The sequence below is a fragment of the Saimiri boliviensis genome, chromosome 3 (assembly GCF_048565385.1).
Source record: "Saimiri boliviensis isolate mSaiBol1 chromosome 3, mSaiBol1.pri, whole genome shotgun sequence".
Classification (NCBI taxonomy): domain Eukaryota; kingdom Metazoa; phylum Chordata; class Mammalia; order Primates; family Cebidae; genus Saimiri; species Saimiri boliviensis.
In genome coordinates this window covers 24,665,393-24,690,224 of record NC_133451.1, presented here as the reverse complement: position 1 = coordinate 24,690,224, position 24,832 = coordinate 24,665,393, and the positions used below count along the sequence as shown (strand labels likewise).

At 48.9% G+C, this 24,832-nt stretch overlaps 1 protein-coding gene across 1 annotated transcript; it reads right to left on the bottom strand.

The window, feature by feature from the left end:
- Positions 1 to 442: 442 nt before the first annotated feature.
- On the bottom strand, positions 443 to 24,034 carry SLC34A2 (solute carrier family 34 member 2). Its single transcript, XM_003927489.4, has 13 exons — positions 23,956 to 24,034; positions 17,258 to 17,372; positions 17,025 to 17,159; positions 15,534 to 15,662; positions 13,952 to 14,095; positions 11,991 to 12,102; positions 10,079 to 10,274; positions 8,796 to 8,891; positions 7,603 to 7,723; positions 6,024 to 6,191; positions 4,843 to 4,959; positions 4,625 to 4,749; positions 443 to 3,085 (listed from the first exon to the last, which is right to left on the bottom strand). The coding sequence occupies exons 2-13, from the start codon at positions 17,367 to 17,369 to the stop codon at positions 2,474 to 2,476; spliced, it is 2,067 nt and encodes a 688-aa protein (XP_003927538.1). The 5' UTR covers positions 17,370 to 17,372; positions 23,956 to 24,034; the 3' UTR covers positions 443 to 2,473.
- Between the last annotated feature and the right edge of the window lie 798 nt (positions 24,035 to 24,832).

The window sequence follows — 24,832 nt, the reverse complement described above, 5'->3', positions numbered from 1 at the left end:
GTTTTGTGCAATGCTCTCCCTGTTCTCATAGGAATAAAATACATGCGTGAGCTACAAATAAGAGCTGTCATGTCAATGATTCCACAGACGAGTTAATAGGCCTTATGTTTGCTTCTGAAATCAGCACTGCGCAATGTAAAGATGAAATGTGAAATTCATGCTAAGAATTTAAATCTCAACTTTTTACTTGGAATGGTATTTAATAGCAAATTTCCAAGGCGACTCAAGAGAGACTATAACAGAAAGTGAAATTTTGTCTTTTTAGTGTCCATAATGACACTTCTTCCCAGGTTTTTGAACAAGAGGCCCCACAAATGATGCAGCTGCAGGGTCAGATGCTAAGTGGTGGGTAGTGATGTCTGGTGAGGGAAGAGAACTCACATTTGCATAAAACAGATCCAACGAGGTCCCTATTTCCCTGTAATTAAAAACAACACACGCCTTTGAGTTTGATGATTTTATTTCTCCCTTTCCACAACCAGTAAAAAAAACAAAAAAAAACAAAAAAATCAGGCCTGATGTGGTGTCTCACGCCTGTAATCTCAGCACTTGGGGAGACTGAGGTGGGCAGATTTCCTGAACCCAGGAGTTTGACACCAGCCTGAGCAATACAACAAGACCTGGTCTCAAAATTATACAATCAATGCAAGTACAAAGATCCAATTTTTAAAAATCACCAGAATACAAAAAGGCCACAGCCCCTGCCCAGGTTTAACTTACATATGTACAGTGTGCGGGCAGGCATGGCCACAGAGGTGATATTACAAAATATACAAAGTGGTTTCTTTCTTCCCATTTCATAGAAGAACCCTGCCTCATTTCCAAATGAGAGCACTAGAAGCACAAAATCATCCAGACCATTTACTATATAACTTATGAAAAATGCTGTACAGGGCTGTGACTATAAACAGAGAATTTGACTCTGTTGGGGAATTGCTACAGAGGGTGAAGGTCAGGGGAGGACTGTCTGATATCCTGACCTGCTGGGATGGTGGAGAAGCTGGGATGGGGGAGCACCCAACCTTGCCACCTGGCTTCCCCTACTCCCCCTTTCCTAGATAAGGCTGGAGCTCATTGGCCAGGAAGAACTAGGATGGTTGGGGGTGGGTGGGGGGCAGTGATGTAATAGGAAGGGGCTGTGGAAGGCAGAGAAGGCATCTAGGATGAGAAGGAGCGCACCCCTTTGACCCAGACACACGTGCGCTCGACTGTACTCAATGATCCTGCTTCACCGGGCAGTCCAACTGGGTGCCGAATTCTGCGCCCTGAGAAAAGTCTGGAGCTTTGCGGGCATGGAGAGGGCAGGTAATCAAAGCCCGTCTATGGGAAAATGGAAAAATGTTTGGAAAGAGATTCCAGTGGGTGGATGGATGGAAAGAAGGAAGTTAACCCAGGAAGTCATCCTGCACAGAAAGTGAAGAGGCTGAGAGAGGTGAAGAGCTATTCCAGACACAGATAATCCCTGGGATTCAAGGTGGCAGCATGCAGGCTGGAGAATTTGCATGTTTTATTTCAAAAGATCCAACAGGGAGGGTTTTTGTTGTCTGACCAAGAGAGGAGCATTAGTCTTTAGCCACAATGCGTTTTAATTTGGCTTCTAAGTTTGCTAAATTCAGAACCTGGGGCCCTTTTGGCAGATCCACCACATCCCCTGAATGCCAAGCTACCCATTCCCCTTCTCTTCTCCTCCATCTGCCCCATTCTCTCTGTCTCCTAAGACAAGAGCAGCAGCTGGGCACGTGTATCCAGCCTGAACTCTCTGTAGTTCAGGCGTGGCTCCCATCCCTGAAGCATGAGGACAAGGACACTGTGGGTGAACTGCTTGGACAAGCACACCTGTCCAGGTAAGGAAACCCTGATCGGAAATGTGGGAGCACTAGGAAGTGGGATGGACCCACATTTGTGACCTTCAGTTTCCAAATAATGACGCTTTGTCCCCTGACCCTCGGACAACATAACCATTAGCAGAGCAGATGCTCCCTGGGGCTGATCTGGGGCAAGGAGGCCATGAGGTTGCTGCTCTCGGTCGCCAGACTTTGGTTTAAAAAAAAAAAAAAAAAAGAGGCCTGAGCTCCATAGTCATAGAGAATACACTTCCCCATCTGGGGGAGCCTCCCATACATTCCTTCCCTGGGCCTTTTCCTTCTGAAGATGGTCTAGGAGTCTGAAAATAGGTTCTACTGACCAACCCAGCTACGTGCAGGATTAGCCATCTTTCCAGCCACGTTCATTCTCTGATTCTCTTTAGGCATCGTCCTGTGTCTTCCTGGAGTAAGAGACTACTGAGTCTCCAGGGGTTGGAATCAAACTGCCCTGTAGGCCTATCCAAGCCACAGGGAATTGAGTTATGTAGGAGTGCATCAATTTCATTCGCTAATTTGAAACAAATCTCCTTGAGGTGGTGAAAGTGGGAGGGAGGAGAGCACGCAGGACTCAAGGTCCCTCCCCCCGCCTCCGGCACCCGGGCGGCCCCCTACAAGGCCGTGCATTCGGTCTTTAGGTCCGGGGCAGGGACCGCACCCTGCGCCTCTCTGCTAATGGTTATGTTGTCAAAGGTCTCAGGGGCCTTGACAGGGACGCCCTGCGCCTCCTGCCCCTCCTCCAAGTCCTCGCAGCACCTGCTGCAGCGGCAGCACTTGCAGCCACATAGCAGGCAGCACAGGCGGCAGCACACGCGGCAGCAGCAGCAACAGCGCAGCTGGAAGCAGCCGGTCAGCTTGGAGACCACGGCGTCCCAGGGCTTCAGCGAGCGCATCCACAGCGGCAGGCAGTTCCAGTTCTGGAGTATCTTGGGCAGGATGCGTGGGCAGCGGGACTGCAGCAGGCGAAGGCACAGTACCAGGATAATGATCAAGAGGACGGGCACGCCGACGCCCACCAGCACCGGCCAGCCGGCCAGCGAGAGGCCGAACACCGTCAGCGGGATCAGGAAGAAGAAGACGATCAGGTAGAAGACTGCGAACCAGCGATACTTGGCAGAGATGTTGCCCAGCCTCTTGGCCATGCGGATGGGCAGGCGAGTGAACGGGATCGGGTACCACAGTAAGATGCCGGAGATGTTGAAGAAAAAGTGGCACAGGGCAATCTGCAACACAAGAGGTTGGACAGGTGAGGGGTCTTTTGCCCAGTGGGTGCCGTTTGGGTGAGAGAGAAGGGCAGGGGGAGGTCAGCTAGGAGGCATCACAGCCAGCATGGTCACGGGCCTTCCAGGCCTTCCTTGTCTTTATGGCTCAGCCCAGAGGGTACCTGGATTCCATGAAGACCTACTAGGTGTCTGGGAGGGCCAGGGGCCCACAGTGGTGCATTCTTTCAATCCTCAGAAAACACCCTACTGGCCGGGCATGGTGGCTCACGCCTGTAATCCAAGCACTTTGGAGACCAAGCCAGGCGGATCACCTGAGGTTGGGAGTTCAAGACCAGCCTGACCAACATGGTGAAACCCCGTCTTTAAAAAACAAACAAACAAACAAAACAAAAAAACACCCTACAGAGTGGCATTTTTCCTTGACATGGAGGCATCATGAGGTTATGCTCCCCAAATCGACAGGTGGGAGATGGAAGAGGTGGAAATGCACATCCCATAAGCCTGGCTCCAGAGGCCAGGCGCTTGGTCACTTTCCCAAGGCTGGTGCCAAGTACCACACCAGGCTGTGGACCAGCCGTCTGATACACTAGCCACACGTCCACACAGAGATGCGCTTCAAGTATGAAATACACACTATATTGCAAAGACTTAGTTCCAGAAAAGAATGCCAAATATCTCAATGTTTGACAGACTGATAACATATTAAAGTGATAATGGTTTAAATCAAACACATTATTGAAAAATGAATGTTTCCACTTTTTAAAATGTACCTACTAAAAAATTTTAGGATGACATGTGCAGTTAATTTATATTACATGCTTGAATTTACATTTCTTTTTCTTTTCTTTTTTTTTTTTTTTTTTGTATTTATAGTAGAGACGGTTTCACCATGTTGACCAGGATGGTCTCGATCTCTTGACCTGGTGATCCACCCGCCTCAGCCTCCCAACGTGCTGGGATTACAGGCTTGAGCCACCGCGCCTGGCCTGAATTTATATTTCTGTTGCACAGATGGCTTTGCCTTATCAGATCTTTATAATAATCCTAATGAAATAGGGATTCTGTTCTCCATCTTTCAGATGAGGGAATGGACGCTCAGGTCAGACTACTTGCCAAAGGTCACTTGGTATGTAAATGGTGAGATAAGAATTCAAATCCCAAAGGTCTTGCACCAGGTAACCTAGATGGTCCATGCCAGGGAGGTCTCCTAACTGGGGAGTTTCCCAGAGGGGGCAGTGAGTGAGGAGATGGGAGATGGCGTCTGTGCTTCCTAAGTACTCTTTCCCCAGCTACATCAAGGGGCCACCAAACCTTTGCTGAAACAGCCACCAATTATGGGGGTCTTACTGCCTCTCTCAGGACTATTTTGATTGTTCTCCTATCAAGGTCCTCAAAACTTTCCCCATGGCTTCCCTTCCACATATTAGTTCCATTTTGCGGGGAGCACAGAGAAAAGCCTGGCTCTTGTTAGAGACCAATTTGCAAGACCATGGGAGGTCCAGCCCCCAGCGCCCCTGCGCCCATGCCCCATGTTCAAACCTGGAGTGAACTCTTTATCGAGCTGCCTGGGCTGGCTAAGGCGGCCAGGATGGCGGTGGTGGTGGTGCCGATGTTGGAACCCAGCGTGAGTGGATAAGCCCTCTCAATGGTTATCACGCCGATTCCTGGGGTGGGACACAATGCACAAACACATCAGGCCTATGGGATGACAGGAAATGGCAGTGGTGGCCAGAGGGAGAAGCCGGGGAGTAACTCACCAATCAGAGGGGTCAAGGCCGACGTGAACACAGAGCTGCTCTGCACGATGAAGGTCATGCCTGCCCCAACGAGGATGGCCAGGTAGCCAGTCAACCACGCAAAGGGAAAGGGGAAATCTGGAAGACAGAAGGAAGAGATGTCACAGCCTCTCTACGGAAGGTATGGCTGGCAGCCCGGGGCAGGGGCTGGACCTAGGGGTGAGGTTGGACAGGCACCTCCTCATCCCACATATGGGGGTCTCAGATTGCAGAGTAGTTTTAGAATCCAGTTTCATTTCCCACTGTCTTTTACTCTGCATATTCAGATGGAAAAACCAAGGATGCAGATGAGTGTTACCAAAACAAAAACACAGATTCCCTGGAGTTCAGGTTAGGAGTGAACCCACCCTGTCCAGATAACCACTCTCCTTCCAGAAAGTGCTGAGAGCATACTTCCTCTCCTGCCCTGGTCTCCCATCACCACCCACGTTCAACCTTCAACCTTCATCTCCACCTGAAGGTGCACTAAGAAAACGCAGCAGCTTGGAACGTGCCTGTCAACTGAGTCCTCCACCCCACCAGCGCTAGATCAGTTCCTGTATTTCCCAGAAGCACCCAGAGTTGCTGTTTCCCCAAGACAGCCTAGGGTGGGGGACAAATTTTCTTGGTTGTATTTCACTGAGCTTTCATGGAGTGATGATGTCATTGGCTTAGCGAGCTCTCATTGGCCAAGACACCCTACTTGGCAGGAAATCCTCTCGGCCAGCAGTTTCATTGGCTACCTCTGGATGCCGACGTATTTATGTGTCACATTTCCTTCACAACAGTGAAGGGAGGTGGGGGTGAGGGTGGACTCGTGGGGCCCTTTTTCTAAGGGGTCTTGACAGACCCAGTAAAGTCCTGAGCATAAAGGAAACCTCCTAGGAAAAAAGGCCTGGCTCATGGCTCTCCAGATATGAGCTCCCTCTCAGGACCTTGCCAACATGCAAGGCTTGGGCCTGTTCCCTAGACCCCACCCAGGACACCAAGAACATTTCCAGGTGAATGACATCCTCACTTCTGCTGCTGATCCAATCTGAGAGAGAAACTCCATGTCATGCAGAGGCCATTGCTAGATGGGAATTTAAAGGACCCCCACACCCCAGGCAGTGGGCATGATGACACCGTCCCTCAAGGCCCGCAAGTGAGGGCAGCGTACCCACCAGTATTGATGGTCTTCTTGATGACAGTGGCCACCTGCCCCTTGAGCACAGAGCCCAGAATCTTGACAATCATGATCAGGCAACCACAGAGGACCACCAGGGAGATGACGAGCAGGATGACGCCCACAGCAACATCCGGAAGGTGGAAATTCACAAAGATATGCTGGCCTAAAAAGACCACGGAGAACCTCATCAGGCAGGCATGCAGCCACCACGGCTACAGATTGTTTTTTATTCCCCCAGATCCTGTCTCTGCTATGAGTAGACTCCTCATTGTTAGTTTGATGCATGGCATCCCAAAACCGAGACGGTCCTTCTCAACCTCCTTTGCAGAGAAGGGCACCACTGAGACATCATCAGTGGGATCACATGAGGCTGGAAGATGAAGTGATGGCTTTAAAAATCGCACAACTACTCAGGGGCAGACCCAGCCCAGCTCTATGTGTAAGGACCATGCTGTTGGTCTAATTTTTTTACTAATGATAAGTGTGCTTTGAGGGGTTCGATGGGCAAGCGAAAGTAGGGGGCATTGCTAGTTGTAAAGACCCTTCTGCATCCTCCAGATAATTCCAACAAAATATGGTTATATCAATGAATGTATAGTGTCTAGAATGTTGGAGGTGGTAAGTTAATTTAATTCTTTGGGGTGACCGTACCTAGAATATTAAGTTATACTGCTCAGAATTAATGTCAGGTTGGGGTGTAGGAAGAGAGAAGCAGAGATATACAAAAGTAAAAGTAAGGAGTAATGAACAACTAAGGATGGCTGGGTCGGAAAAACATTACAGCTTCTTAATAATCAGAGCATGATGCAGGCTCATGGCCTTGTTCAAGTGCTACAGCTCCAGTGCCCTGAATGGACCCTGCTGTACAGAAGGAACTAATGAATGAATACATCTGTTCTATGTGGGTCCCACATCTTCCTTCAAATCTACCTTTTGTCTCCCTAAAATTATTTTACTTTGCGACACTGTCTTGCTCTGTTGCCCAGGCTGGAGTGCCATGGTGGCTTACTGCAAACTCTGCCTCCTGGGGTTCAAACCATTATCCTCCCTTGGTGTCTCAAGTAGCTGGGATTACAGGCCTGTGCCACCATGCCTGGCTAATTTTTTTTTTTTTTTGTATTATTTTTGTAGAAACAGGGTTTCACCATGTTGGCCAGACTGGTCTCGAACTCCTGGCCTCATGGGATGGGCCCACCTTGGCCTCCCCAAAGTGCTGGGATGATAGGTATGAGCCACCAAGCCTGGCCTCTAGAGTTACTGACTAAGAGAGGCCGAACAAAGCGTGTAGAGGGAGCCCTCTAGAATCTGTTGAGCTTTTCTGAGGTGGTACGGAGCTGGCAGAGGAAATGGGTTTCATGTCCCAGTTCTGCCCCTTGCTGTGGGGACCTTGGGCCTGTCACCTCAGTTCCTAAGCCATAGTTTCCTCTGCTGTGGAGGCATGTGCTCACTGCTTGATGTAGGGGAGGTGCTTGGTGACTCCTGTCTTTTCCTTCACTTACTGGGGCTTCACACAGATAAACATGTCACCCCAGACAACTCCTGTCACAGTGGCCAATCCACGGAGCTCCACTCACATTTGGCGATGTTCTCCTTGTAGGTCACGTTCTTCAAGGTCCAGGTTTGGATGCCTTCCGTCCAACAGAGGGAAGGGGAGGTGCAGTCAGCAGTCGAGGGAACAGTGACGTTCATCTGGGTCTGGATGAGAAACATGACAAACGCGCGTGACACTAGCTGTTAGTGGGGAGTGGCAAGCGATGGCGGGAGTGGGGATGAACAGGGGCAGACACCACACAGGTGCGTGCAGTGTGGCCCCAACAGTACAATTCTCTTCTCTCAAGGACTTATTTCTCACCTTTATTAGAAATCTCTTAGAACAACTGAGGCCAACTAAAGTCAGCCTTCACCACTTAAAAACATCTAGTTTGATGGCCGGGCTCAGTGGCTGACGTCTGCAATCCCAGCACTTTGGGAGGCTAAGGCGGGCCAATCACCTGAGGTCAGGAGTTCGAGACCAGCCTGACCAACATGGTGAAATCCTGACCCTAATAAAAATACAAATATTAGCTGGGCGTGGTGGCAGGTGCCTGTAATCCCAGCTATTCAGGAGGTGGAGGCAGGAGAATCACTTGAGCCTGGGAGGTGGAAGTTGCAGTGAGCCAAGACTGTTCTACTGCACTCCAGCCTGGGCAACAGAGCAAGACCCCATATCAAAAAAAAAAAAATTTAGTTTGTGTGTTTTAGTCTCCAGTCTTCAGCACCCCACAAACAACAACAACAACAAAACACATGTACACCCCCAGAAGCAAGGGCAAGGCACAACCCAGGTGCAAAGCAGGCTGGGTAGGTTCCTGACATAGGGCATGAATGCTCTGGGCCCGAGCAGAGGGAATACTCTGGAAGAGTCTGCAAAGTGAGAGAGAGGCCACTTGCTGCCAACAGCTATAGGGAGGGCTGGACTATTTCCATGAGTCCCTCCAAAAATGAGAACAGAGACACAGCCTTCTCCTAGAGACAGAGAAATTAGCAAACTGAGAATACTGTATCCCAGGGGTGAGGCAAAGGGGAGTCTGTATGTCCTACTGCTGACCTGCACTCAGCATTCATTCATGGACTTGTTTTCTACAGGCATTCACTGGTCACTTTTGATTTTTCAGGGGCTCCCAATATTTCTTTCCCCTGACTTTTTATTTACCCGTCTTGAATGCAAGATTTGGTTTAACATTCAGACGCAAGGTTCACCCGCCCGGGAATATTCTTGGAAACATACCTTGTTGGTAAAAGTTTTGCACCAAATCTTGATGAGACTCTTGTTTTTCGCTGTTGCATCGCTCATTGCAATTTGGCTGATAACTTTTTTATCCAGCTGTGGAAAGCAACAGACAGGAGACCATCAGCATATTTGCAGAAGCAATTTAGGGCACAAACCGAGGAGGTTGCAGTGAGAGGAACTCTGAGGAGATCCAGGTGACTGTAAGCCCTCAGGGAGGCAAAGCGAAACTCACTCTATCGGCAAAGGCATGGATATCTAGGGAGCAGACAGCAGATATTTTCTGGATGACTGAATGACCAAGAAAACCAGTAAAATACAAGGTCCTAGCAAGGACCCAGGGAGCAGGGGGTGAGAAGGCTCCAGGCAGGAAAGGGTAGATCATACTTTATCAAGTCCACTGGTATTGAGGGCAGCAGCGGTACAAAAATGGGCTAAGGTGTGCAGCCTGAAGAAGCGCCTCCACTGCAGTCAAGGGGGCGGTCCACGGAAGTCAGAGTAACCATCACGGTCGGTCAGTCACTCTATCAGGTGGCCCTAAAGTCCTGCCTCTCTTGGCCTTTTCCAGAGGCAGCTACAGAATAGTCTTTCTTCTTCTTTTTTTCGAGATGGCGTTTCACTCTTGTTGCCCAGGCTGAAGATCAGTGGCAGCTATCTGGGCTCACCACAATCTCCGCCTCTTGAGTTTCAGCTATTCTCCTGCCTCAGCCTCCTGAGTAGCTGGGATTACAGGCATGCACCACCAGGCACAGCTAATTTTTGTATTTTTAGTAGAGATGGGGTGTCTCCATGTTGGTCAGGCTGGTCTCAAACTCCTGACCTCAGGTGATCTGCCCGCCTCGGCCTCCCAAAGTGCTGGGATTACAGGTGTGAGCCATTGCTCCCGGCCCATTTATTTATTCAAAACAGAGTCTCACTTTGTCACCCAGGCTAGAGTGCAGTGGTGCAATTCTCAGCTCACGGCAGCCTCCACCTCCTGGGGTTCAAGCTATCCTCCTGCCTCAGCCCCCCACGTAGCTGGGACTACAGGTGTGTGCCACCATGCCCAAGTAATGTTTTGCATTTAAGTAGAGATGGGGTTTCTCCATGTTGGTCAGGCTGGTCTCAAATTCCTGACCTCAAGCAATCCACCCACCTTGGCCTCCCAAAGTGCTGGGAAAACAAGGGTTACCCACTGTCCCCGGCCCAGAATTGTGTTGTAGACCCTCGGCTATAGCTGCCAGCTTAGGTGGGGGATGGTGTGGGGAGGAATTTTGTCTCTTTCTCTGAAGGAGGCGAGTTACCTGGACAATGAGCTTTGTGAAGGGCTTAGTGATGACTTTCAGAAGGTCTGGGGCGTCTTCTCCATTCTTGAAGTGAAAGCTGTCCACCACAAGCTGGGTTATGACCTCAAGGTAATGGGTGGCAATCTCCACGGGCAAGAGCACCAACACGGAGAGCCAGTTGAAGAAGTCGTGGACGGTGGCTCCTGCAAAAGCTCTACAGAAGGGGAGCCCCGACAGCTAAGTTACTAAGCAAGAAGGCACCATAAGGGGTGGGTCATGACCTGAATCATCTGCCACCCTCTGCTAGGTGTCACCTGTGGAAGTGTGCACATGTATACAGTTTCATCTTTGTTCTCTCATAGCAATCCCCAAAGTGGCTGTATCTATATTCCCACTGGCCAGATGAGGATACTGCGGGCCAGCAAGGACGTTAGGGTTGGAATAATTAGCCCAGCTCTCACCGTTGGGAAGGATTGCATCAAAGCCACTTTTCTATCATGTATATTGAAGGCAACCTTCTTAAGGAAATGTGGGGACCAGTATGAAGGCAAACAAAGCCCTCCATGCTGAGTTTTCAATTGTTCCCAACACATAGAAATGATAAATACTCAAAGTGATGGGCACCTCAAATACGCTGATTTGATCACTACACATTCTATGCATGTAACAAATATATCATACGTATAACATGTAATCAACAAATAATATAACAAAATATCACATGTACCTCATAAAGGTATAAAACCATTTTGTATCAATAAAAAAATTTAACTGCACATATACCCCAAAACTTAAAGTATAATAAAAAAATTTTCCACTTAAAAAGACCTCTATGCACGTGAATTCTTAATCTTTTTCTTGAAAGTGATGAAACATGAATATTTTCCACAGGACACAAGGCTAAAGTATATTACATTTTGCATCCATCTGAGGAGGTTCAAAGATTCCTCCTTGATTCCATCTTATCTCCAGATTGAAAAAACTCTGTTCTGGATTTTTTTTATCATTAATGAAAAAGCTTCCCTTAAAAAATAAAAGAGGAAAAAAAAAAAAAAAAACAGCTAGAGGCTGAGAAACATTTAATTTTCACATTAACATTTTTGAAAAAAAAAGTTTCTAATATTCTACCTACTCTATTTTTGGATTTTATGCATACACAGATTTGCTTTTTATTGACATGTAGGTGAAGAACAATGAAAAAGTGGCAACGGTTGAACTGACCGACAGTGACAGTTTTCATAAGTTATAATTATGACCAAACAATACTTTTATTATTATATTATTATTATTCGAGATAGGGTCTCACTCTATCAGCCAGGCTGGAGGACAGTGGTATGATCGCGACTCACTGCAAACTCTGTCTCCCGGGTTCAAGCGATTCTCCTGCCTCAGCTTCCCAAGTAGCTAGGATTACAGGCACTTGCTACCACGCCTGACAATTTTGTGTCTTTTTAGTAGAGATGGGGTATCACCATGTTGGCCAGGCTCCTGACCTCAGGCAAGCTACCGGCTTCAGTCTCCCAAAGAGCTGGAATTACAGGCATGAGCCACCATTCCTGGCCCCAATAAATCCTACTCTCCTAGTTGGCCTTGTTTCAATTCCACCACCCAGCGTACATTTCTGGCTACAGCTTGCATTTATTTAGTGAACTCGATGTAATGGGTGCTCTAAACACATACCTACTAGATCGTACTCAATCCCATGACAACACAGTGGTGCTGGATGGTATTATCCCTGCCCTGCAGATCAGGGAGCTACCTATCCTGGCTACATGATCCAACCCTAGCTCTACCTTTCCTGTGGTTACTTCTAGGAACTCCAGGAATGAACCTGATAAGCAGGTCATCTCCGACTGGTTAAAAGTAAGTACAACAGCGTGGCCTACAACAATACAGCTGATGTTGCAAGGGCTGGTTTTGAGCCTCTTACCTTCTGAACTCACTCCGGTCTCCCGCCTGCATAAGCGCAACGATCGTGTTGGTGATTGACGTTCCAATGTTGGCTCCCATGACAATGGGGATGGCAGCCCGAACGGTGAGCACTGGGGGATGGAAAAGAGCCATCAGTGAGCTTAGAAAGGCAGCCTGGAGGCAGGCTAACGTCACTCATGCTGATGTCCTCTAGAGCAGTAGCTCTTATCCTCTGTGGGGTCATGCATTTCACTATAAATCTGATGAAAGTGCCTTTCTAGATTCCTCCCTCCTCCCTGTTGCAGATCCAAAGCTAGCCTGAAGGAGACCAGGAGGCAGCCAGCGATGAAGGACTTAGGTGGAGGAGTTCCAGGGCTTGCATGTACAGTTGAGTCAGTTGTGCATGGCACAAAGGCTCACCTTTGAGAAAGCATCACTTCTTTTTTTTTATTTTTGAGACAGATCTCGCTCTGTTGCCCATGCTGGAGTGCAGTGGTGCGATCTTGGCTCACCACAACCTCTACCTCCTGGGTTCAAGCGATTCTCCTGCCTCAGCCTCTTGAATAGCTGAGATGGGAGGCATGCACCACCATGTCCAGCTAATTTTTGTATTTTTAGTAGAGACAGGGTTTCACCATGTTGGTTAGGCTGGTCTCGAACTCTTGACCTCAAATGATCCACCGCCTCAACCTCCCAAAGTGCTGGGATTACACACATGAACCACTGCACCCAGCCAGGAAGCATCATTTCTCTGAGAGATATCACACGGTTAATTCCAGGCATTGTGACTTTTTCAAACAGAATCAGCATATTGCTGTACTTTTTTTGACATATACAAGTAAAATATTTTGAATATGTAATACCTTCTTCCAACTGGACCCAGAAACATTGTAGTTAATTCTGGCTAAGGTGCTGGCTTGGGAAGAAAAATAGTTTTGGCCAGGAACAGTGGCTCATGCCTGTAATCCCAGCACTTTGGGAGGCTGAGGCAGGAGAATCACTTGAGCCCAGGAGTTTGAGACCAGCCTCGGCAACATAGCGGGACCCATGTCTCTATTTGAAAATAGTAACAATCAGTTCAAACTGGTCCCCTTCAGAGGGTCTGTCCAACCTTGCTAGAGCAATTCTCAGGCAGGTACAAGCTTAGAGTGTCACTTCCCCAAGCTCAGTTGTCCCAGAGCAATTTGTGATGTGATTAGTTGCCTTTATTCTTAGCACCAAGTTGCCCTGTCCCAGAGAACTAACTTTCTACAGTGATGGAAATGTTCTATGTCTCTACTGCTCAATAGGGTAGCTGCCAGCCACCTGTGGCTCTTCAATACTTGAAATGTAACTAGTACAACTGAGGAACTGAATGTTATATTTTAACTTTAAATCAGTTAAGGTTCAATGAAATTAAGTTGTCACATGTGGCCAGTGGCCACAGGTCTGGAAAGCACAGTCCTAGAGAATTCAGCACTGAGGCTGGGCACGGTGGCTCAAGCCTGTAATCCCAGCACTTTGGGAGGCTGAGGCGGGTGGATCACAAGGTCAAGAGATTGAGACCATCCTGGTCAACATGGTGAAACCCCGTCTCTACTAAAAATACGAAAAATTAGCTGGGCATGGTGGCATGTGCCTGTAATCCCAGCTACTCAGGAGGCTGAGGCAGGAGAATTGCCTGAACCCAGGAGGCGGAGGTTGCGGTGAGCCGAGATTGTGCCATTGCACTCCAGCCTGGGTAACAAGAGCGAAACTCCATCTCAAAAAAAAAAAAAAAAAAAAGAATTCAGCGCTGAACTCCAGCAGCAGGGTCCGTTTCCAGATCCTGCCGTAGAAATGGAAACAGGAAGCTGCCTTGGATGAAGAGGGGAACACATGGTAGCTGGGAAGACAATGGTGACCAGGCCTGGGCATATTCAGAGTGAATTCCTGTCCCCCACCCCCCCATAGACAGGAGAGTGTCCACAATGCAGCTGGGCTTGTGGGGGCCCGACTCACATGACGAGGCCACCATGCTGACGACAATGGAGGTTGAGGTGCTGGAGCTTTGCACCAAGACAGTCACCAGCACCCCGATTACCAGCCCCAACACAGGGTTGGACATAATAGAGCTGTTACTGAAGAACCGTCCTGCCATTTTTCCTGAAAAAAAAAAAAAACACACACACACACATACACGTGATCAGGGAGATTAGGTGGGCACTGGGTACACAGAAGTCTCCATCCAAGGCCAGCTGGCAGTGGGTTGGAAAGTCCAGCCTCCAGCCCCCATCCCTGAGGGAACCCAGGGAATCCTGCTTCCCCATGCCTCTTCCCAGTGCTGCCCCGATAAGGTAGGAAACCCGCTGGCTGCCCACGTGTGCCTCCGGTCCCTGTCTCTCTGCCCTACTTCCCCACCCACTGTGAGCCTCTGATTACTCTTGTTCCTTCACCCTCCATCCTTCCACTCTTCAACCACTCCCTCAGTCAGCAAGCCCTTCTCTGCTCAGGAACCCGGCCTCAGCTCTGTATTGGGACCAGTGGGTGCCAGTGAGCCTCGTGGATGTCTCTGGGGTGTATCCTCAATTCACATGTATCCTCCAAGAGTGGATCTTCTCCTCTACCCACGCTTAGCCCCAGCACCAGCCTTAACTGAATGCTGGGAGAGTTATTCTCAAGAGTGTGCCTGAGACCATCAATCCATTCCCTAGTCCACTGTATAAAGAAGATGGAAGCCCAGAGGATGCAGGTGACTTGTTTGAGATAACCGGACAGCAAAGGCCCTAGCCGATGCTGCCACAGACCAGGGAGCCCAGAAGCAATGTTCAGGAAGTCAGTATGTCCCTCGTGCTCTCCCATGAATGCCCACCTCCCCAGCTCTCCAAGGACACAAAGCTCAGTTCCCAAGAGAGGCAGCAAGGGTTGCAGAAATCCATGGTCCTCTGCACCACCCAGATCTGAGATTGAATCTTACTTTGCTAATTATAGGCTGTGAATCTCAGGGCTGGTTTGTGATCTCTCCGTAAATGGGAGGACTTTGGGAAAGAATGTTTGATAGAGAGCCTTTGAAAATGCCTGCACCCAGTGGGCACTCAGAGTTCTGCCTGTGACTGACGTCACCACTGAGGTGCAAGAGTAACCAAGCACATGGCGACTTCACTTCTGGGTTCCCATGCTCCATGGGCACACACAGCTCCGAGAACTGTGTAGGTAACTGCAATGGATACAGATCCCTCCAGCCCAGAGAAGGGGCCCTGTCCTTCCCCCAGCAAGGGCCCAGCTTTCAAAGGGCCCTCTTTTGTATTCCAGAATTCTCTCTGGTGGGCAAGATAGTAGGAATTCCTCAGCTAAGTCTGTGTCAAACAATTTCCTGCCTGGGGTTTGTGGACAAACTCAAGTGGCTGATAGCTTGGAATAGCCTCCAGCCCCGGCTCCTGGCCTAAGCCACCTGAGCCAAGTCACAGCCCTTTGTATAGGGTTCAGTGTTCTCTTCTATAATGGAAAGCATAGACTTCACAAGTGATCTGAGTTCCAGTCCTAAAACACTCCAGGAGGCTGCAGCTGGAGAGGGCTGGCTGAGTTGTTAGCCTTTCATTCTTACCTCCAACTAGCTGGAAGGCGCTGCTAAGAACATCCAGGGAGCACACGAAAAAGTAGAGAAATCCGAGAAGCAAAATCAGTTTCCCAATCCCTTGGAAGACACAGAGAATCTTCCCTTTGGTGTCTCTCTCTGCAGGGGGGTGGGGTAGGGGTCAGAGAGAAAGGCATGAAACTTTGGTAATGAGCTCAGAACTCTCCCCGCCCCCCCGCTCCCTTCCCAGCCTGGCAGCCGTTAAGTTCTTACATCTAGTGAGGCTTACAGATGGGATACAGCCATCACTGCAGCTTTCAAAGCAGTTACCACTGTGGTCCCTTTAGCTGAAACCCTGGAAAGTGCCTCTAAAGGATTTGCATTTGGGAGGAGGGGTTCAATGCAGTCTTCAACAGACAAAACAGGCTCCGGCTCAGCTGAGCCACAGTGTCAGAGTGAGGCAGTCAACAGCACTCGCCACCTGCTAAGTGCAGAGTGGGAGATAATGGCTGTCACGTTCTGAACAGCACAGAGTATTTTCTAGAATGCAGCTGCACAGCAGCAATCACAGCCTCAATTTATGGAGGGCTTGGGGCATCATACATCCTGGGATGCTACATCCTTAGCTATTGTTTACCCCACTGGCTTTTGAAATCACGGTTCTCATCTTCCCCCTCCCAGCTCTTTCCTTCCCACCTCACCTCCCCACCCCACACCCTAATCTCCTTTTTCTTCCTTGCTGTTTAGTTTGCAGACAGACCTTCTGCCCTACGTACATTTGGAAATGAAACAGTGATTGCTTGCACCCAGCTGTCTGGCTGCATATTCTGTTTTTCTAGAAACCTTCCCAGATGCCCACATTTGGGTGAGGCGACCCCTCTGAAAGCCTTCTGAGAAGAGAGACCTCTTCCATTCATCACTGTATCCACAGCACCTCCAAACCAGTACCTGGAACCTGTTCACCCACAGTGAATTATAAGGATCCAGACAATGTCCATCTTTGCTATAACCACAGTGCCTGGCACATTTGTTGAATGAATGACCCTCCAATTATTCCAACATGCTTTGACTCAATTTCAAAGATGGGACAGTGGCCAGACACAGTGGCTCATGCCTGTAATCTCAGAACAGGGAAGGAGGCCAAGGTGGGTAGATCATAAGGTCAGGAGTTCGAGATCAGCCTGGCCAACATGGTGAAACCCTGTCTCTATTAAAAATACAAAAATTAGCCTGTAATCCCAGCTACTTGGGAGGCTAAGGCCGGAGAATTGCTTGAACCCAGGAGGTGGAGGTTGCAGTGAGCTGAGATTGCGCCATTGCAGTCCAGCCTGGGTGACAGAGCAAGACTCCATCTCAAAAAAAGAAAGAAAAAGATGGGAGGGTGACATCCGTAGCCAGGATCCTTGCTTCAAGGGCATCGGAACAATGAAAAGGGGGAGGGGACGGGGTGACAGAAAGATGGTGACACTGTGAACCACAGGAAGTTCCCCTCCTGCCTGCCCTAGCCAGCCTCACTTTTACCTGACCACTTGATCCCCGCATCCTGAAGAGTAGGTAGGTTCCAGGGGTCGTCCCCCTCGGTGGCCTCCTCTAACAGTGTCGCCGTGGAGTACGTTGGCAGAAGTTCAACCTTGGTTACAGGTGCCCCAGTGTTATCTGATGAAACAAGCAAAAGGAGTCGTGAGGAATCAGACCCAAGTCTCGTGGGCTCCTCACAAGAGAAGCTGTTTCGAGAACAAGCAAGTAACACTTACTTTTGTCGGTCTCTTTGCTTTTATCCGGGGTGATGGGCTGCTGACTTTCAGCCCCTTCAAGGTACTGATTGGGGTTGGGCTGCGCATTTCCCAGTTCAGGCCAGGGAGCCATGATCTGTGCATGAGAGAACAGCTTAGAGCAGCAGTCGTGGAAAGGAGGCACACCCAGTGGCTATAAGAGGAACTATCGGTTACAAAGCTTCTCCTGGCTGGGGAGTTCCGCAGTAAAGGGAAGGGAAGGATTTCTTGCTTATGGCCCCCAAGAGTGGCATCTTAAGCGCCATATTTCACTTCTTTGTGGTTCCCCGTCAAACACTCACCAGGCAGTCACTAAAGCAAACAACCTCTCAGTGTTGGGTTAGCTGCGTGCACCACCTTTCATCTCTTAAACTTGTTTTTGTTTTGATTTTCTCCATCAGTCAAAAGCAGGATGCGCCAGGCGCAGTGGCTCATGCCTGGAATCCCAGGCACTTTGGGAGGCTGAGGCGGGTGGATCATCTGAGGTCAGGAGTTCGAGACCAGCCTGGCCAACCAGATGGTGAAACCGCATCTCCACTAAAAATACGAAAATTAGCCAGGTGTGGTGGTGTATGCCTGTAGTCCCAGCTATCTGGGAGGCTGAGGTGGGAGAATTACTTGAACCTGGGAGGTGGAGGGTACAGTGAGCTGAGATTGTGCCATTGCACTCCAGCCTGGGCAGTAAGAGCGAAACTCCATCTCAAAAAACAAAAAGAAAGAAAGAAAGAACAGTCTAGAAAGTGACTGGCATTGAGGAGGCCTCCAATAAATAGCAGCAATTATTACTGTGTCATGCTGCCTGGATTAATCATCCTTTGTTAGAACCACATTCTCTTCAGCCTTCAAAAAGGACCTTCTTACAATCCATTTTCTCCACAATGCCTTTCTCAGTTACATGGGACTGACACACCTCACATTCCAGTCCTTGGAGTACTTGTTCTTTGACGAGAGAAAATTAGTCCTTGTCCATTAGACAAGGCAGTCCAAAGGACTGGACACAAGCAATTCACAGGAAAGGAACAAATGGCTAAAATGTCTGTTAAAAAAAGAAGAAAAAAAAAAAAAAAAAAAAAAAAAAAAAAGAAGAAGCAGCAGCAATCCAGCCTGGGCACAGTGACTTACACCTGTAATCCAGCACTCTGGGAGGCTGAGGCGGGCAGATCACCTGAGGTCAGGAGTTTGAGACCAGCTTTGACAACATGGTGAAACCTTGTCTCTACTAAAAATACAAAATTAGTCAGGCGTGGTGGCACATGTCTCTTATCTCAGCTACTCAGGAGGCTGAGGCAGGAGAATCACTTGAATCTGGGAGGCAGAGGTTATGATAAGCCAAGAGCACACCATTGCACTTTAGCCCAGGGAATAAGTGAAACTCCATCTCAAAGAAAAAAAAAAAAAGAAAGAAATCCAATATATTTCAACTAAAACGTGATGACAACTCTCAAAGTCGCAAAAAAAAAAAAAAAAAAAAAAAAAAGAAAGAAAGAAAGAAATTAAGTTTGTTATGCTATGCTGGAGATGTTATGAGGTGAACACTGCTAGAAGCTCTGGAAAAGTTGGCAAAATGGCCGAAGTGCCTTACATTTATTATACATCTTTGACCCAGTCATTTCACTTCTAGAAATTAGGAAGCTAGGAATCCTTGCTCAGAAAATCAGAAATACCTGACTTACTCTGATCACCTCTTCCAAGATGGCTTCCTAGAACCTGAGTCCACCTGACTCCTTTCCTCTTCGGCCTATTTCCCGCCTACCAGACTGCAAACCCAACCAAAAAGGGGACTTTGTCTCATTCATCACTTCATCTTTGAGATCTTGAGCTCTGCCTAGCATATCTATGACAGAATGAATGTGATGTAGGCCAAAAAGATATTTGCTGCTCTGTCATTTACAGTGCCGAAAAATAAAAATTAAAAAAAAGAGCACTTACTCTACTGTGGTACGTCCATGCATTGTAAGAGTATGCCATTAAAAAGGTTACACTGAATCAGCAAAACCACAGGAAAATGCGTCAGATAAACTGGGAATATAAAGTACTTAGCTCTTCCCTTCACAGCATCATCTCAACAAGCCAGACAAGATCCAGAAATGTTCTCTGGAGTTAAAGTGGGTGGTGAGACAGTGGGTGATTTTTTAAATTTTCTTCGCAAATTTCCAAATTCTTTTAAAAGATACAGCTCAACCCCTAAGCCCACAAAGGTAAGATGGCTCAGTGGCACCTAAAGGGAGGGAATCACACGGTGGGCGAGGGCTGGCTCTGCAGAGGCCTGCCCCTCACTATATGCAGCCCTGAGCCACTCTGAGCTTCAGTTTCATCCTTTCAAAAACAGTCACAATAGACCATCTCGCTTACTGAGCTGTTATGAGGACTAATTGGTTAATACATGCAGGTGAGGCTGCAGCTCGGTGCCTGGCAGAGTAAACACTCGGAACCCTCTTGTTTATTGCTCACGACACGATGAGGAAATTCACTGTGTCATGAACAATAAATGGCCGCACCTCCGCTGCGTACCCCAGACCATAAGCTCTTCATCTCCAATGCTCAGCATGGTCGTGGATCTCAGTCAATATTTGAACAAATAAACCCAAAGCCTGTGAGGAAAAGATGCTAATGTTTGTTTTGTGACAGGGGAGCATCCTGTGCAGCTTGTGAACCCATTAAATCTAACAAAGAAGGAATTTTTCATCTCACTGTACAAAGAAACTGAGGTACAGAGAATCAAAGAAGCTTGCCCCCAGCTACCTGGGGCTGGTGTCAGGGTCTGAACCCGAGACTGCTGGCTCCAACGCCAGAAGCTTTTCCATAGATCTCCCAGTCACGGGCAAAGGGAGGAGGAATCTTCCAGCCCCCATCAAAACACCAGGGCACCCAAGGGCCTTAGGTCTAGGCACACTGGGGGCTCTGAGTGTTTTCAGATAGCTGGCTAGATAGATCGCTCTGTCTACAGGTCACTCCCACGTGGTCATGCAGATGCTGGAAATGCCCGCCCAAGAACACTGCAATGGCTGATGGGAGGAGGAGGCGGAGCAGTATTAAAATGGTATTTAAATACTCAGTATTAGAGAATGTACCCTGGAGCTCTCAGCCCCTCTGAAGCATTTCTCCCACCCCCATAGCCCTGGCGCAACCATTGCCTTCTTGTTCTCTCCCAGTTTTCCCAAGGCCTCACTCCAGCACATTCTTGCCACCCACCAGCAGCAGCAGAGGAAGAGAGAAGTCATCAGTTGGCAGCTTTTTACTGTAGCCCGGGGAGGAGAGTAGGAGGCCCCCAGTGCCCACACACCTGCTCTCCCGAGGCCCCCGATGGCTTCTATAACTGAGCTGCCTGTGTACCTCACTCTCTTGGCTCCACTTCCTGCACGGCAGGGGTACCCACTGCCAAAAAGAGCTCGGATTCTTTCTGGAAGGCCCAGGAGAGGAACTTCCTTGACTCGGAAGCAGGAGAATGTAGGGCACCTGGCAGTCACCCAAGCCCTACGATCACATTGTTTGGGCTTCTTCAGCCAAGACCTGTTCTGGGGCCCCGTGTGCTCAGAGCCACAGTCAAGGACATCTGAAGAAACTCGGAGAGAAGGAAGCCCAGGGCAGTGATCCTGGGAGAAACCAGGACACAGACCCACAGTCTCCCAGTAGACGGTGGCCTTCACAAGCACAGGGGGTAGAGTATGGCCATCGTGGCCCCAGCACATAGGACAGTGCTGCATACACAGTAGCCAGCAGTGTTTCTGAGGCAGTTTGTGCCTGGCACTTGCAAACTGGTGCACAAATTAACTCCCAGCATTTCATGTATTGATGTAAACTTAGAGTCTCCTTTAGAATGAACATTATTCTCATTCTACAGAGGGAAAAACTGAGCCACAAAGAAATCGATTGCTTCAAGTCACATAGGCACCACAGCACTGCAGAAATAATTTAATCTCATGCAGGCCGGTGTTCTCAGGATGCCCAAGAAAACTTTCTTGTATTTTTTTTTTCTTTTTTGAGATGGAGTCTTGCTCTGTCGCCCAGGCTGGAGTGCAGTGGCGGGATCGCGGCTCACTGCAACCTCCGCCTTCCGGATTCAAGCGATTCTCCTGCCTCAGCCTCCTGAGTAGCCGGGATTATAAGTGCTTGCCACCACGCTCAGCTAATGTTTTTATATTTTTAGTAGAGATGGGGTTTCACCATGTTAGCCAGACTGGAAAACTGCTTGTACTTTCAAAGAATGACTCCATGCTTCAAAAATTCCCAAGAGGGTGATGTTTCCTTTTCCTCAGCTTCCCTTACAGCCATCACAAGGAAAAATAATCACCCCTATAGGCTAAGGGTGGTGGCTCACACCTGTAATCCCAGCACTTTGCAAGGCCAGTGTGGGAGAGACCCTTGAACCTGTGAGTTTCAGACCAGCTTGGACAACATAGCGAGAGCCTGTTTCTAAAAAAGCGTTACTGCTAAAAATAATCCCTTCAAGGACACAGTGGTAGTAGCGAAGAGAGGAGCCCAGGAAGCAACTGTCCTGGGCCTCACATCGACAGATAACTTCAGTTTACATTTTTGATGTGACACACTAATGAAATTTTAAAGACATTTATTCTATCACTTTAAACTTGGACCGTATTACCAAACCACACCCTCATCATGCATTTTCAATTTGTATTTATGATATGGTCAAATAAATTCTGTAATTAACTTGTAACTATATCAATTATGCTGCATTGTATTGGGGGGTTTAAAGCAGTTAAATTAAGTATAAACATAAACATCTTAAACATACTGCAATCTTTTCAGCATTCTTTTTGTGCCTTTGCATTTTTAAAATTCACTGAGATGAATAAATTCCCTGGGATGTCCTGATTGTTCCTCGCTGTCCCCAGAATGGAAGTGGGGGTGTGGGTGAGGATAGAGGGGTGGAAGATGCCTGAAACGGGTTATTAAAGCCCAGTTTATTCCAAAGCACTCTGATTCTGAGAGGCTGTTTTCTCATTACATTGAATTCGGGCTATTTTTATGTCTCCTTTGTGTCTAACGGCAACAATCAGAGGCCTATCCTCATACCACAGGAGGCTGTTGCAGTGAGATGGTTGAGCAATCTGGGGAGAGTTTTGGATGGGGCAATTTCTTTAGCATCCAAATCTTTTACAAAGTACGCCCTTCTTATCACCCATTGCCAAAATTACAAAAGCAGAGAAGATCATGATCAGCTGGCATGGGACAAAAGATGCAGTCTTTTTAATTTTTTTTTTTTTAAATAATCTGAAACAACAGCCACTCCTACAGACACAGTTTTACAAGAATACCCAACCCGGGACACGTTAAGGAACTGCCATCACACAAGGGAAGCAGGAAAAAGGATGGAACGACAAGGCCCAGAGCCATCAGGGCTAACACAGAAGCCCCCTGGTGCCCCTCAACAGGAAAAGGGGACTCAGAGTGATGAAATCCACAAGCTGCTTCCATGAAATCAGCATGTTTGAGAAAGGGACCTCCTCAAAGAAAACAAGATTCCAACGCTATTCAGCTCCATGCGAGCCACCGGTGGCAGGCGCCGCTCCAGGGAGCCTGAACTAACTCCATGCCATGCAGCCCCCACTTCCTGGCCTGAGGATGCGCATTCCCGGAACCCAACCAATCAAGTGCACATCTCCTTGTAAGTCATCTCTCTAGCCTGCTCACCTGCCTCCGGCTTGGAAAACAGAAATTTCGAGCTTTCCTCCCCAAGACAGCTAAATGACAGACCGTTTACTGATCACCACGGGCCCCAATAGAAACAAACTAAGACTGTCTCCTAGTCACCTTAAATAACGGCAAAGAAGTACTGCATTAGGTGTAAGTCACACTTGCAAGGCGAGGAGTGTTCCATCACCAGGCAGCCACCATAAACCTAGAATTTTCATGGCCCTGAGATGTCTCATTCCTCTTCTTTTAAAGGGTGGAAGGCTGCAGCCCAGGGGCTCATGGGGACTGGCGTTAAGTCACATGGCTAGTTGGTGACCCCGCCACAAACAGCCCAGTCACCCTGATCCCTAAGTGGAGCCTTCTATCACCTGGGCCTTTCCTCTTCCAAACCACGACTCTCAAAACAGCTATTATTTTAGAATCTGCAAGTGTGGCTGATTAATAACACTGTCAATCGTAACAATGTAACAGTAAGAGCTGTAATGAAAGCAATAACCGTAACATTAAGAAGAAAACAGGTCGGGCTCGGTGATTCACGCCTGTAATCCTAGCACTTTGGGAGGCAGAGGCAGGTGGATTGCCTGAGCTCAGGCGTTCAAGGCCAGCCTGGGCAACATGGTGAAACCCCGTCTCTACTAAAACACAAAAAATTAGCCGGCGTGGTGGCGGGCACCTGTAGTCCCAGCTACTTGGGAGGCTGAGGCAGGAGAATCGCTTGAACCCGGGAGGCGGAGGTTGCAGTGAGCCGAGATCGCGCCACTGCACTCCAGCCTGGGGACTGGACTCCGTCTCCAAAAAAAAAAAAAAAAAAAAAAAAAAAAACAGAAGAAAACAACTTGAACATTGATTGTGGAAAGCTTTTTGTTTTGCTTGGTTTTGTTTTGTTTTGTTTTGTTTTGTTTTTTCACTTCTGCTGACCAAAGCCAGCCAAGTGCCTTGAGGTCAGCATCGAGGGTTATTTACAAGAACTAAGAGAATCAAAGTCCTGGAAAGAGCTAGGAGGAGGCCCCGGCGGCGGTACTCACCAGCGCTCCCTCCGCAGGTGCTGGGCTGGAGGCGGCGGCCAGGTGGAGCGCGGCGCCCCGGGTATATATGGAGAAGGTGTTGCGCAAAGAGGCCGGCGGCCGCTGTCATCACGCCCCTTCCACATTCCAGGACCGCCTGCCGCCGCCGCCGGGGCACTGCCTACCTGCCGCCTTAATGAGCCCATCTCGACTTCGCCCGCTACGCGAAGACAGACGGCCAGCCAGACTGCGAGGAGAAAGGCTCCGACGGGCCCTGCCGCCCGAACGGGCCCGAACCGCCCCGAACCGCCCGGCGCCCGATCGGCGTCCCGCGCGCTTTAGCCTGGCTGGCGCGCGCCCTCTCCCGCCCCGACTGGATCCGCACCAGATTCCCGCACGTGGTGGGTAGCGGGGCTGCCCGGCCCGGCCTTCATCTCAAGAGACAGGAAGACACAGATAAAAAGCCAATTGGAAAGTCAGGGATAAAGCCCTCGAAGCGAAGCCTGGATTGCTCAGCTTTATCAGCCTGGGGGGCGCTTTCTGCCCTGGGGTCTGGGCTCTCTAGGTCCGCAGTGGGAGAGGCTGGGTCCGTCAGGCTGAGACAAGGGACTGCTCCCTCCTAAGCCTGCTGCGGGTTTGGGAAACCACAACCTGCTTCACGTCCTGCTCTGCCCATGTCCCCTCGTTCTCCAAACTGCTGTGAGATAGGATCTGTCCCAGGGAGAGGCCACCCCCGGCTTATCACAGCAGCTCCCCAGTTATGTCCCTGGCACAGCTGGGCAGGCATTGTCTCCCGTGCTACACGAAAGCCTTCCCTGGGGCTAAGAGGTTTAAGGGGGTAGGGGACATGGCACAATGACCCAGGATTTGCTGAGCAGGAAGAAAACCTGCGTCTTAT

Bases quoted from the DNA above. Each gene is read 5' to 3' on its own strand.
- SLC34A2 (XM_003927489.4), bottom strand. From the start codon at position 17,369: ATGGCTCCCTGGCCTGAACTGGGAAATGCGCAGCCCAACCCCAATCAG. The intron at 17,160-17,257 runs GTAAGTGTTACT...TTGTTTCATCAG, and splicing joins AAGCAAAGAGACCGACAAAA to ATAACACTGGGGCACCTGTA. The intron at 6,192-7,602 runs GTGAGTGGAGCT...TGGTCTTTTTAG, and splicing joins CAAGGAGAACATCGCCAAAT to GCCAGCATATCTTTGTGAAT.